The sequence below is a fragment of the Amia ocellicauda genome, chromosome 4 (assembly GCF_036373705.1).
Source record: "Amia ocellicauda isolate fAmiCal2 chromosome 4, fAmiCal2.hap1, whole genome shotgun sequence".
Taxonomy (NCBI): domain Eukaryota; kingdom Metazoa; phylum Chordata; class Actinopteri; order Amiiformes; family Amiidae; genus Amia; species Amia ocellicauda.
The window spans coordinates 16,837,980-16,852,774 of NC_089853.1; the positions used below are offsets into that span (position 1 = coordinate 16,837,980).

Sequence of the window (14,795 nt, forward strand, 5' to 3'; positions counted from 1 at the left end):
AGGCCACATCAGAGCACCAGGAATGTAGTTAGTGACAGTCACAAAAGTCAAGTATTTGATGTGGTGAAAAGAAACCTGAACACTCAAAGTGTTTCTACTGGGCAAATGAACTCTGCGTGACACTTCCTTGTAGAATGCATCCCTGTATTGGATGTACATTAAAGAGCTGACTCATGTTGTGGAGATGCAAGCAGTATTTCCTGAATGTGTGCTGCTGGAGTCTTACAGAGCCGTGTTTGAAGGCACTGGATGAAATGGACAAAATCATCAGTAACAAGAATGCACCCTAGATCTATTCTTCAATCCTGCCTCACTCCACTGCAAGACAACAACAAATGCAGAAGTTAAACAGTGTAATAAAGAAGCCCCATTATGTTTGCTGCTGATCAAAGTCTAAAAACTGTGCAGCACTTCAGTACATAGGGAGACGTTTTCTGAGTGGCAGTATTTGTATGGTGTCACTCTGTGAACTGGGGCAAAGCTCCTACTTGATTAGTTGTTTATGGAAGGAGGAATTGCAACGTGCTGTGAAGCAGGAATATAAACATCTGCGTGCTGAAGAGCTGACGTCCCAGTTTTTTTTCATATGATTCACATCCCCTCAAATTATCAAGAGAGGCTGCGGAAGCACACGTTTCTAAAATGTCTTGGTTGCGGAGAGCTCTGTACTCTTTCAAACCTATTTTCTGGTGCAATCTGGTTTTCTGTGCATGACTCAGTCTAGCATGGAATAGGGGGAAAAGGGGATATGACTCTTAGAAAAAATAAAAAATGAAATCTAGTAATTAAATAATTACTGTATTCCTGATGCAGCAGTGTAATTCAGCACAAATATAGAAGAACTCAGAGTGATACATGTGTATCGGAAACACTGGAAATCATGTCAGGATGTCATGGCCGATGCATTACATTCCGATCCTGTTCTTCTGCTAGGGTATTTTAAAAGGGTATGCAATTGTATGGACTGTCTTCCATCCCCTAAGAACAGCCATATGTGTTTGATCTTTGGTTGCACTTGGGTATTAAAGGATTCTTTAAATGCCATGAAAGGGATTTTTAATAGTGTACTACTCATTCCTTCTTGAGCTTGTGTTAACAAACTGGGGCTGCAGCTGTAGGCCCAAGTACTGTGACCCTCAGGGGCTACACGTAAATCAGTTCATCCTGGTTCAACCTGGTTCAACCAAAAAGGACAGCTGAAACCTCTGGTGAATGGGACATCCCTTGTTATCCCTTCTTATCTGGAGAAAGATTTAGAGAAAGGAAAAACTTATTGTGAACTATTATTTTTCAGAAGCTTTCTTCTCTTGATTTACAGCCCAAGTGCAAGTCTATGAAGACAGTTTCCTGCCCAGACAAAATGAGAAGGGGTCCTTTCTTTTGACTCCACCCCCCTTTCCCCCAACTCTGACAAAATTAATAAATAACAGATGTCTTTGGACATGTCACTCATTAGTGATAGATATGTTTCTGAACACACACATCACACTAGTATGTTATCACATGCAATTTATGCTGCAATTAGCATTAATACAAATAATAAAAATGCATATTAGTCAGGTTGGTGAAAGGCAATCATTATCAGTATTCACTTATTTTAAATATTTAATGTTCTTAAGAGTGGATACTGCTTAGTTACATTAATGTCAATGATCCTGTATTAGAGAATTAGACCTTACAAAATCTGCCGGAAATTGACTGAATGATGCATTAACCTGCACTCAGGTCTTCAGGTTATTTCACTCATGGCAATCAGACTATTCTCTTCCCAAACACCTCCAATGTGTCCTATTCCCATTTGCTAGGATGGATTTTATCATTCAGCATCAGACCCCAACCAAGTGCCACTGGCCTGCACAGTTCAACTTTGATGTGAGTTTCTACCTGAAATGTGAGCTGCTTTCCACCGCACATCAAACAGCACTCATCACCACTGAAACCAGATAGCAGGGCTGTCATTCTCTCCTCATTGCCTTGTACACTTTTTAAATTAAGAGGGCTTCTTATTAGGACCAAGATCACACAATGCACGGGTGTTTTTCTGGATGTTGTTGATCTCCAGGGACAGGGAATGGGAACTATTTATTTAGACCACACGGCTGCTGGGTCTTTAGCTGTAAAAAACACTGGGAAACAGGTTGCCCTCAGTGTGGGGGCGAGATATTAAGAGAGCACGTAACAAGCAATTTTGCCCAGTTGTTTTAACTTTGGAAAATATGTGCTTTGTTTTGTGAAATGTGAATGTGCTGAAAGCCACTAAACCAAGCAACTAAATGTAAACTTCAGATCTTTGTGGATGTAATTAAAAAAGCTGGTAACATTATTTTGGACTGTAAATACTCAATTTCAATTCTCCTCTTTTGGTATCTACATAGCATTTAATGGATCTGACTCATTATGCTGTGTGAGTTTAAACAATGAAAAATATGTTCTTGTTTTTTTAATTCTGTCTTATTGTTCTGGTAGTATTGCTTGTAAGTTGTTATGATCCAGTTAGTAAGCTCTTGGAATAACCCTATATTTAAACTGCCTCTCAGTTGCTCAGTTTTATTAACTTCTAACAACTTGCGAACAATGCTTCTCATTCCCATAACCCAAAACAAAGTAAGTCTTAGTTCTAATCTCAAAGCCAAATGTCTCTGTAGTCTGAAGATTTACCTCAACATCAGTTGTACCTCCCACCAGCCCTGCAACAGCCCGCTTACTGCCTTTTGTCATAATGGTTACCTTTGACCTGTCTTTAATAGGAGCACAATTCCAATCTGTCCTCTGAATTCAAAGCAGTGGAAGTTCCTTTTCTGTTTATATACATAAAGAACCTACTGTTTCATGACCGATGCAACCTCTTCCAAAGCAAGCCAGATCTGCTGCATTTTGGCAGTGGTATCTCTATTGTTAAATTTTTTTTTAATGAAAGTGAAGAGATTATATGAGAAGCCCGGAATGGGACTTGACTCTTAAATGGCTTAATATTAATTGTTACCAGTTTCATCCTAAAAAGATCAAAAAGAACTGTCCAGAATCACTGAGAAAGAGTCTGACTTTTTTCTCTCTCTCTGGTATTTATTTCCTTCCTTTTTTGATGTTAATTAATAAAGTTCCGCTTTCTTTTCTTTTTCATATTAAAGTCTCCATTTATGTGCAGAGCAGCTGCAACTATGGAGCAGATGTGCATCAGGATGAGCTCTCTCTCTCGGCACAGAGCTAACAGGACACACCACCCTCATCGGAAGCCCAGGGAGAAAGCATCAGCCGAGTCACTGGACTGCAGCTGTTAACACTAGACCTGAGGCAAGCAATGTCTGCCATGTTTGGTATAAGAGAGGGGTTTCAGGACTCCTTTAAATGCACAAGATCAATTAGAAGACCCCACCTTTCCAAGTTGGTGACACCAACCATATTCTTTTTACATTTTGGAAATGCTAGCACTTGAGGCAATCCACTAGGGGAAACAATATTTTGACTAAGGCTGCCACAGGGCTGTAGAGGGCCTCTCATAACCAAAACTGTAACTGCCAGTTGTTGTTTTTTTTCGGCCTGGGTTCCTCAAGACATGGAATTCACAAAATAAGTGCAGTATACTATAATCTGTGGGCAAGGTCTGCTGTATTAGTCTGCTGTGCCCTGCTGAGCTTGTTTTTCATGGCAACCTTACAAAACCAGTCATAAAACCTCTGGAGGATAAAATGTAAAATGTAATGAATATATTTTCATGATATTATCTGGACACACACTTAGATAAAGTTAACTGGTGAGACTGAAGGATGATTACGATGACTGCCAAACAAAAAACAAATAAAGATTACTTGCACTAAAGGATTTGTAGAATGGCTATCGAGAACCTGCATTTTGTGACAAAAAAGTTACCAGGGAAGACTTGTAAATGGAATATGTTTAATTTTAAATGAAGTGATGTATTAAGTAAAGTATTTGACAACCCAATGAATTGCTTTATTTAAACAGATGTGCCTTTGACTGGCCCATGAATAACCTGGAACACAGAGTCATTGAATCAATTAAACCTGGCAAAAGAGAAAGGTTAGTAGAAAGACATTTTGCATCCTTGTCCTGTATATTTTAACAAGGGACTAAAAGAAGGCACCAGAGTAAAATCCTCCTTCCTAAGAGGAAAGCTTTCAAGTCTCCCCTTTTGCCAAAACTAAAGTGGTAACGCTTTAAAATAACGTTTAGTAATTGCTAATCCTGTGTTAATCCTGTGGTATTAATTAATTAATTAATTCATGAGGAGTACTGACCATTATTTGTAAGTGTGACCACCAAAATAAACACCTTGAAACTGCTTGGTTAGAAAGGATAACCATAACAAGCTTCCTATTTGGATTTCCCTTTGTTGTTGCCAAGCTTGAATGATGACACCTCCAAAGATCCAAAAGTAGTTAGTGGTCTACGGTGAAGACGTAAAGCAGTGTTGTGTACCTCTCCTTGCTGAGGGCCATTCTGGGTGGGTCTAGGTTGGGGTTTTCCATTGACTCCATTTGCGGACAGCGCAGGAAGTAGTAGAGGGTATGCAGGGCATCTGGGGACCAGGACACGGGCTGCTGACGGCTGTAGCGCGCAGGGCTCAGGCCTGGCCTCACTGCGCTCAGGCGCTGCATGTGGTGCATCGCCCTGGAGACCAGGTCACCTGAGAGGCGACAAACCAATCACAGCTTAAGTCTACCCGACATAGCTTCCAAAAACACATTTACAGCTGTGGTGTCGAGTAAAGGAACGACGACTGACAAATATGCTTCGTTGTCACATTTAATCCAAATCCACTTCCCATGATTTACACTAGAACATCACAAAGGTTACACATGACAGCAGGCCTCTAAGGTAATTTAGCTCATTTGGTTGCATGCTAATAACTAATTGATCCAAGGGTTTCATCCAGCTGCTTCTTGAAGAATCCTAGGGTGTCTGCTTCAACAACATGACAGGGTAATTTGTTCCAGATTCCCACAATGCTTTGTGCAAAGGTTTGATTTAGAGGCAGTATAGTGGAAGACAAAATAATTACTTTTGTACACATGCAAACATACATTAAGAAATGCAGGGTCAGTTTTAGTTGCATTACATTTGACATACACAAGACTTATACACATACACATACACGTTTTCCATCTCTGAACAAACAGTACTAGTACCAGGCACAAACAATTATCTGTGCATGGAAATAGTATCACCACTTTGAAACGTTTCAGGTGTCATGAGCTGCTTGTTCATATGTCTGCTCAAGTTCTTGAAAATGTCATGCTTGCTACCTTATTTTGGGAATATTTACTTGAAAATGGGTGATGTTCAAATAACTTAAAAATAGTTATGTAATACAAGAATCTGATGTTCATCCATCTACAATAAACTAAACAACTGCAACACTTTTTCTTGACAGGATTTAGAACCAGCTGGTAAAATTCAACAGACCATGTAGGAGTTTCTGCCTAGCGAAATACCACTAGTAACCGTTTATCATTTGACCTTGCTTTCAAATACAATATGTTGAATATAAATGTGTTTTGGACTTACTGAACTGTAAGTTACAGGCTCAGGGGACTCCTTAATCAGTAGCTGGAAAAAGCTTGTGGATTCTCTATCTTTGCCTCTCTCCATGGGAGGAATTTAGTACGAGCAAATCTCAAAGGAGGGGAAAGGAGGGGGTTGGGAGTTGGGGGGCGGTGGGCAACAGAGAAAGAGTCAAACTCAAGAGGAGCTGACAGAGGAAGCTGGAGTCTTACCTCTCCCTTTAAGCAATCTGTGTTTAGCATCAGAAACCTAAGAGGAGCTCAGACTGGGCCACTTCGCTTTGTATGTGAAAATAGATTGAAAACACATGAACATAACTTGGCAGCCACTTAGATACATCCATATTGGGAAAGGATAAGGGTTTGTGGGGGGTGGGAGAGAGCATGCAATTCTCGTTAAAACCAATTACTTCACAGTTAATAACCAAATCGCTGTGACAATCCCTACTTGGGGTGGTGGGGACCCTAAGTGTCTTTTCAAGGTCCTTTGTCTCAACAGCAAACAGAAGCTAAAATAGCTATTTGTATCCAGTTAAGCCCCAAATTTATTAAAAAATAAAATCCTGTGGATCCACTAAGTTTCCATTTGCTTACCACTACAAAGAAACGTGGTGATCTGAAATGTTACTGTATTTTAAATTGTGCAGGGTTTTGTAAACCCGGGGTGGAGGACGTCCGGCCCGTATATGGCCTACAAGACCGCTTGATCAGGCCCCCGAGCCAATTCATAAATACATTTTTTTTAATAAAAAAAGCTCTAGACGCCGTTTTTCCACAAAAATAAAATTTAAAAAATCCAAGAAATGACTGACATAACAAATACCACCCAATTTGTCATTTGTGTGTGTGGGATTTCTGCTGAGTTTGACACAAGGGAGGAACTGCTGTCTTTGGAAGCCATGCATGGCACCACCAGAGGTGAGGACTTGTTTGAGAGACTTGTCTCGGCTATGAGCAAATCTGAGCTATGGATTGAAAAACTACAGATGGAGCGCCAGCCATGTTTGGCTCGAAAAAGGGGTTAACCACATTAGTGAAAAAATAAATGTCTTGATCCAAGTGATTTAATTGTGATTTAACTGCATCATACATCAAGAAAGTCTGTGTGCACAGTCCCTGAAGCCAAACAAACGTAATGGCAACTGTAGTGTCGACCATCAATTTTATCAAAAGCAAGAGTGATCTTGAATCAGAGTACGGTGATCTGGTTTATCTCTGTGAGGTGCGATGGTTGATGATTTTCCTACTCTGCAAAGACAAGAGCCTGAGATTATGTCCGAATATGCAGGTGAGTGTGGAAAGCTCACAAAGGCATTTTGTGAGCGGTTCAAGGATGTGAAAAGTAAACAAATGGAGTTGAACATATTTAATGTTAATCTGCTGCTCTTTTTGCAGCAGAACTTACATATATACAAATATATATATATATAAAAAAAATTAAAACAGCAGAGGTGCCCATTGCCTCCATTGACTCATACGTCCCAGAAGGCCTTGCCAAGTCTATGCATGAGGATGAGGTGGTGGCAGCCAGGGAAGGTAAACAGAGAGCAGTCTGTTCATTATTCATGAAGTCGGGTTTATAAGCGCACTCTTGTATGAAGGGGCACAAGCGCCAGAGTGTTAAGAGAAAACCCACAAGCCAAACGTCCCTTGCTCCACTGTGGGCTGCAACATAAACAAACCTGTGCTGAGCTGCCAGTGAGTTGGGCTCTATTGGTATTTCAAAAATGAACAGCATAAGGGGGGCTGGGCAAAGGGGCACACAGACACACATCGCTTCTTGATTGCTAGGAGTCCAAGGCTACTTGTCTAAGGCAGTATTTGTACGTGGAGAAATTCAATGCTGTGGTACTTCACTGATTATGAGGCACGATACCAACTGGGAGACTTCAGATTGGTAAAGCAATGTTAAAAGCAATTAAAACTAGGCAAGAAACAGGTTACACACATGATATTTTTGCCTTGAAACATAATGTTTCTGCTCCAGACACCAGATTCCCCAATTGTGCAATATAGATGTGAGAACATTGTAAAATTGGGCTTCAAGGCATTCAAGACAGAAAACAGTTCTTCACACAGAGAGTTGTTACAATCTGGAACAAACTCCCCAGCGATGTGGTTTAAGCTGAAAACTTGGGAACATTCAAAAATAGACTGGATAGGATCCTTGGATCACTTATTAATGGACACCAAACGAGCACGATGGGTTGAATGGCCTCCTCCTGTTTGTAAACTTTCTTATGTTCTAAAACTAAAAACAGATGTCTTCATAATATGCAGGAATTCTCCAATTCAATTTCTCAGTTTTCTGTGCAGATTCCTATAATGCCTGAATAGATGCGTCTCCACCTTTCACCACACCGGCATCAATGATAGTCTAAAAAAGGCTTCCTGACTCTACTGCACTTGGTTTCTGCAATGGAGAGTTACTGAAGGGATGTGAACACAAGGCGAGATGAAATTCAAGATGTCACTTCGCAGGTCCCCAGTGAAGCTGCTGTGCGCATTTTAAGGGAAGTGTTGTGACAAATTTATTCTCACTCAGGCAGATCTCTCTAATTTCTGCATAAAGGTAAAAAACACACTGTTCAAACGAAGAGTGGAACAGCCCATATCTAATATTTTCACACAAGAAGTGAAAACCTACTTAAAAACACAATTTAATATTTTACTAATCCATTTCAAAATTATACTCCTGAAAGACATGACCTTAATAATGCCTAAAACCTTCTTAATCCTTAGGATTCACTTAATAACATTCTTACTTATTGTTGGTTTAAATAATGGAAAACTCATTTTCATTTGTCACTCATCCAGCATGTTCTTCTTAGGTTTTATATTTTTCCTACTCCATGTTCCTTTACAAATGGTATTTTATATTGTTTAATCATTTACAGTTACAAATGAAGTTGCACATTCTAACAAAATTAGATGGCATAAGTAGATTGAAAAATGTACAATAACTCGTTTCAGTGTAACCTACATTCTATGTAACCACCTACCCTCCGTCCTTTATAAAGGACACTTGTTACCCGATGGACAACATAAAAAGCAAACAAATCAATACAGGGAAGATTACTTAAGCATTTGTGTGAAATTCGGTAGTAGAAAGCAATGTCCTTGTTTGTCATAATAGTGCATAATTTCCTGTAGAACAAAATTATTGGGATGATGGTGAACTCAAAGTGAGACAAGACAACTGAACACATTTTTGGGTTTATGAAATTTGGGGGACTTTACTTTACAATAAATGTAAACAATAACAAGACAAGAAAAAAACCTTCAAAGAAAACTAATAAATCAGTGCAAATGACATTTGAAGGTGGTTAGAATGATGAAAAGAAAAAACTAAACCAAAGCAGGAGACACAGGGATATAAGGATGGCTGATCAACATGGTGATCACTTGTGTTTCATTTCACTTAAATATCACAAGGCTAATATCAAGCTGAGGCCTCGGCAGCAACTATTTTCAGGCACACATATTCCAGTGCAAAATAAGAGTCATGCATTGTGCCCAGATGTGTTGCTTTCACAGTAAATGGATATACTTTGGTGCACTGCCATGCCTGTGGTGCAACCTCCTAATTAAAATCAGTTGCACATGCTGGCAATTCAGATGCTAATCTATTTCAAGGTACCAAAGTGTTATAGCAGAGGATATGTGTGGAGAAACGAATCTCAAGCTCATTCGTAGCTCAAAAGGTTTTTTTTGTCACCTTTTTTTCTTGTTGCTTCGTCATAGAGTTCTTAAATCTGATTGGAAGAAAGTGTAAAGGAGAAAAAAATGTATTGTCACAACCCGCTGAAGCTTATTGAAGACTGTATTTTAATCTCTAATTGAATTAATTATTTTCTCAGATGGAACGATGTTGTCCTTTTTCTTCCAAAGACATGAGCTCTTGGTGTCTGTAAAAAACAGTTTAAACTGTGCCTGACATTGTCCCCTCCATTGCCCAAATCATAGCGAGTTTTAAGCTTTAAAATTATGTCTAATACAGTTGGAGGGCACACTAGTGTATAGATTTCTTGACATTCCCACCTGTTCATGACCTGGAAAAAAGTCTCGATTGGTTCAATTTCATAAATTCAACGGTTCAATAAAGTGAGTGTTAAGGTGGAACCATTCTGGCAATTCAGATGCTAATCTATTTCAAGGTACCAAAGTGTTATAGCAGAGGATATGTGTGGAGAAACGGCCTAATGCACACCACTGGCCTAATGAAAATCACTTTCAGGTTCTGCAGCCCAAAAGACCAATTGGTAAAAGGTCTTCAAGGCTGCTTCCTGTGTGATGTCACTAACAGCTGGTGGAGAATCGCCCTTCCCTAAGCAGAGTGGACTGAAGCTGCTGAAGTTGCCTTTTTCTGTGCAGCTGGGAGAAACCTCAGATGAACAACAGCCCCCAGAACACACCCCAAAGCAGTGTTCTTCAAATTTGGTGCTTAAAGCCTCCTTCTGATTTTCATTCCACACTAGTTGCTTCATTCTTGACCTAATATTTGGCTAAACTGAGTCGATTGAAGCGCTTTCTCGGGTCTAATGCAGTTATGGCTCCATAAAAGCAGCTAGACTGTGGCCATCAAACACCAATTGAAGAACCACCCTTACCACAGCAAACACGAGTGGAATAAACATCTAGAAATGTTGGATCTATTGCAGGGCTCTCCACGCCCAGAGTGGGACAACACTTTCCCCAGAGCCAGAGACTGCGGATAGGGTGTGGGGTATTTAGAGAGAAAGGGAAGCTGGTACTCACTGAGCTCGGAGATGCTGCCCACACAGGTGGCGAGGAGGGACTGCTCCAGGGTACGCAGCTCCAGCTGGGCGTAGGCGTCTTCCCGGCTTTCCAGACTGGACGAGCCTTCTGTGTACGGGCTGAAGTGGGCGGGCAGGGACAGCACACCTGCAGGGAGGAACCGGGAACAGACCAGGGGGTGAGGAGAATCTCGGCTGTGACACAGATATCAGTACAGGGCCAGGGCACAATCTCAATAATTTATCATTTCTCCTTTGCTGACAAATGTACAGTGGTAGGCATAGCTACAGGCCTTGTACAAGACTGTGGGGTGGTTTAGATTTAAAGAGTTACGAGAAAAGTAGAAGAAAAACATAAAAACAGTGTTGGTTAGCCACCACTGCATTTTATATGAGTTTTTTATAGCATTATGGAACATCCCCCCACACACACCATTACATCAGACACCTATCTCTGATTATTTTAGGCTTAAGTTAAATAAATGGTATGCATTTAAATCCAAACACGGGGGGATATTCTGGTGCTGTTAAAAATGGTAATAAATCAAAGCTGTGGCTGACTACTAGCATGCTCATATCTAATATGTCACAAAATCAGGCATGCGTCAATGCAACGCTCTCCCCTCCCAATTGTTTCTCTAACTGAATCAGACTTTTCCTCTCCTCTTTTGAACTTTTGAACCAATTGGATTCATTTCTTATTGATTGCTTTCTTTTCTCCCCTTAAACAAAGAGAAAACACCCCCGCTCTCCCCAAGCCGCCTTGTTCTATTATAAAGAGACGCTCATTTGGTCGTTCATGCTATGGCAGACACTGTTGTGTTTTATTTTATTTTTTCAGGAATTAACCTCTGCACTTGCATCATGCGTTACACCCCTGCTTTGCTGAGGGCTACAATGAGAAAAAGAACAAGCATACACAAACCCTCACTGGAAGACCACATTTCTGTGCTGACAGAAGGGACAATGTCAGAAAAATGTTTCACAGTCAACGCAGTCTACGTCCGACCACAGAATTCTACTTTCCCCCTGATTAAAGTCTGCCTTAATTAAGTCACTGACATCATGTGGTTCCTCAACACAGACTAGAAAAAAACTGAAGATGGCTCCTACGTTTATGTTTTAATAGTTTATGAGGTCATTGCTTTTAAACCTCAGAAGCTGAAAGGCCCAATACACCCTCATGAAATACATTGTGAATCAATTCACAAGCAACTAGATTTGCAATTTAAAAACTCCTAATCTCTCAGGTACACATCAGCCTGTTTGTTAGATAACATTTGGGAGCTTATTTGGTAGTTTATTCCTGCTTTACATGGTTTCCAAGGTAGAAAACGATTTCATCTTCAAATGCATTAAGGGAAAAATGTTAAATTGGTAAGCCATTCTGTCGACTTGAAGTGAAAATAGGAGTTAATAGACTGTGAGAAGTCTTGGAAATTTGACTGTTTTGCTTTTCAATTGGACATCTGTGTGGTTGATAGAATGCTGCTAACAGAAACTGCATGCAGAGTGGAGTCCACAGGTCCTTAATTATCAGGTTATTGAAGAAGCTTGATAACTCTCCATGCATCAAAAGTGCTGGTGGGCAAATTCTGAATTACCATTAACATTGAGAAAAGGAGGAAAAGAAGAAAGGTGGAATGGAAATCTGAAGAAGAAGAAGCAGAAGAAGGACAAGAACAAGAAGAACAACAAGAATAGTAGAAGGGAAAGGATAACAATTAAAGGAAAGGAGAACAAGAGTAAGGAACAAATATATTATAGGAAGATGAAGAAGGAGTAGAATAAAATAAGGTTCTGAGTTCAGAGGAATGGAAACTTTGAATTTCGATGCAGACGCAAATAACCCTAAGAAAATGATGAGGCATGGCTTCGCAATATCGGACTGAAACCCTTGGGACAATTTGGCTTCAGTGAAACGTGAAAGGCCTCATCAGCCTTGCCAGTCCCAGCCCCCCGCCCCTGCGATGCTGGCTACTGTGCTCAAGATAATGAGGGGCACCCTGGGAGCCAACTGGCATTTCCTCAGACAAACTGTCCAGGGAATTCTCTGGCCATTTTTTCTCTGTTCACCCTCCATGCAAATCCATGAAGGTTATCCCCAATTAAAACTCAGCCCTGGAATCTTTCCCAAGGTTGTCTCTGGGAGGTTGGGGAAGGGAGGGGGTGTGGTCACTTTTTGAAGCGTTACAGAATATTTCAGCTAGAGGGGTTAATGGGTATAGCTGCCTAATCAGTAGTGCTTTCCTTTAACAGTCACTTAACTTTGCAATGTTCATTACCCCACCCATGTGAAAAAACCCCACAATAAACACATTATCCTACATCTTTTCAGAATGACTGGAAGCCATGCATGTAGCCGGTACATAAGCCTCTGAACCAGAACAAATTTGCATTTTTTAAATTTGTTATGATTCTCTCCTTCTTTTTATGTTTTTGGAAAAAAATATATATATTATGCTTTAAGCATAAGCTACATTGTCTTAGTGTTCCAGCAAAACAACTGGATAAGTTTGCATTTACATTGAGGGAAAAAAGTATTTGATCCCCTGCTGATTTTGTACGTTTGCCCACTGACAAAGAAATGATCAGTCTATAATTTTAATGGTAGGTGTATTTTAACAGTGAGAGACAGAATAATAACAACATTTCATAACGCATTTCAAAAAAGTTATAAATTGATTTGCATGTTAATGAGGGAACCAAGTATTTGACCCCTTCGACTTAGTACTTGGTGGCAAAACCCTTGTTGGCAATCACAGAGGTCAGAAATTTCTTGTAGTTGGCCACCAGGTTTGCACACATCTCAGGAGGGATTTTGTCCCACTCCTCTTTGCAGATCCTCTCCAAGTCATTAAGGTTTCGAGGCTGACGTTTGGCAACTCGAACCTTCAGCTCCCTCCACAGATTTTCTATGGGATTAAGGTCTGGAGACTGGCTAGGCCACTCCAGGACCTTAATGTGCTTCTTCTTGAGCCACTCCTTTGTTGCCTTGGCTGTGTGTTTTGGGTCATTGTCATGCTGGAATACCCATCCACGACCCATTTTCAATGCCCTGGCTGAGGGAAGGAGGTTCTTACCCAAGATTTGAAGGTACATGGCCCCGTCCATCGTCCCTTGGTTTTGGTGCAGTTGTCCTGTCCCCTTAGCAGAAAAACACCCCCAAAGCATAATGTTTCCACCTCCATGTTTGACGGTGGGGATGGTGATCTTGGGGTCATAGGCAGGTCATAGGTCCTCCTCCTCCAAACACAGCGAGTTGAGTTGATGCCAAAGAGCTCGATTTTGGTCTCATCTGACCACAACACTTTCACCCAGTTCTCCTCTGAATCATTCAGATGTTGGCAAACTTCAGACGGGCCTGTACATGTGCTTTCTTGAGCAGGGGGACCTTGCGGGCGCTGCAGGATTTCAGTCCTTCATGGCGTAGTGTGTTACCAATTGTTTTCTTGGTGACTATGGTCCCAGCTGCCTTGGGATCATTAACAAGATCCTCCTGTGTAGTTCTGGGCTGATTCCTCACCGTTCTCATGATCATTGAAACTCCACGAGGTGAGATCTTGCATGGAGCCCCAGACCGAGGGAGACTGACAGTTATTTTGCGTTTCTTCCATTTGCGAATAATCGCATCAACTGTTGTTACCTTCTCACCAAGCTGCTTGGCGATGGTCTTGCAGCCCATTCCAGCCTTGTGTAGGTCTACAATCTTGTCCCTGACATCCTTGGACAGCTCTTTGGTCTTGGCCATGGTGGAGAGTTTGGAATCTGATTGATTGATTGCTTCTGTGGACAGGTGTCTTTTATACAGGTAACGAGCTGAGATTAGGAGCACTCCCTTTAAGACAGTGCCCCTAATCTCAGCTCGTTACCTGTATAAAAGACACCTGGGAGCCAGAAATCTTGCTGATTGATAGGGGTCAAATACTTATTTCCCTCATTAACATGCAAATCAATGTATAACTTTTTTGAAATGTTTTTTTCTGGATTTTTGTTGTTGTTATTCTGTCTCTCACTTTTAAAATACACCTACCATTAAAATTATAGACTGATCATTTCTTTGTCAGTGGGCAAACGTAAAAAATCAGCAGGGGGATCAAATACTTTTTTCCCTCACTGTAAACTAAAAAGGAAAGATTTTGCTGTGAATCAGCTCATTTGTTGTGGCATTGTCTCTCTTTGGAGGATCTAGGAGACTCGGCACCTGCCTAGAGTAGTGACCTCATCAAAAGGACGGTACGAGTGAGAAACACACAATTAAAGGCAAGCAGGCTAAATTCAATTCTGTTAATCGATTCGACAATCAAAATGATTGGCCCCTGTCCCTCAGAACCAAACAACACTACCTGCTCGTATACAGTAATCTGAGAGCCATGTTACTTGAAATAACCGCAGTTGTTAGACTCAGCGAGGCCTGTCTATGTTGTCAAGGCTTTCAGATGTCAGCAGGGCCATACAGCAACAACATAAAACATTCACTAAGCAGATAAACATAAACACAAATGAAAACAACACA

The 14,795-nt window shown here is 40.8% G+C and overlaps 1 protein-coding gene across 1 annotated transcript in view; it reads right to left on the bottom strand.

The window, feature by feature from the left end:
- abtb2b (ankyrin repeat and BTB (POZ) domain containing 2b) overlaps positions 1-14,795 on the bottom strand; it is a 59,990-nt gene that overhangs the window by 13,477 nt on the left and 31,718 nt on the right. The window contains exons 2-3 of the mRNA XM_066701129.1: positions 10,281-10,427; positions 4,438-4,645 (exon numbers count right to left, since the gene is read on the bottom strand). Coding sequence (XP_066557226.1) covers positions 4,438-4,645; positions 10,281-10,427 — 355 coding nt within the window. The remainder of the gene's footprint in view (positions 1-4,437; positions 4,646-10,280; positions 10,428-14,795) is intronic.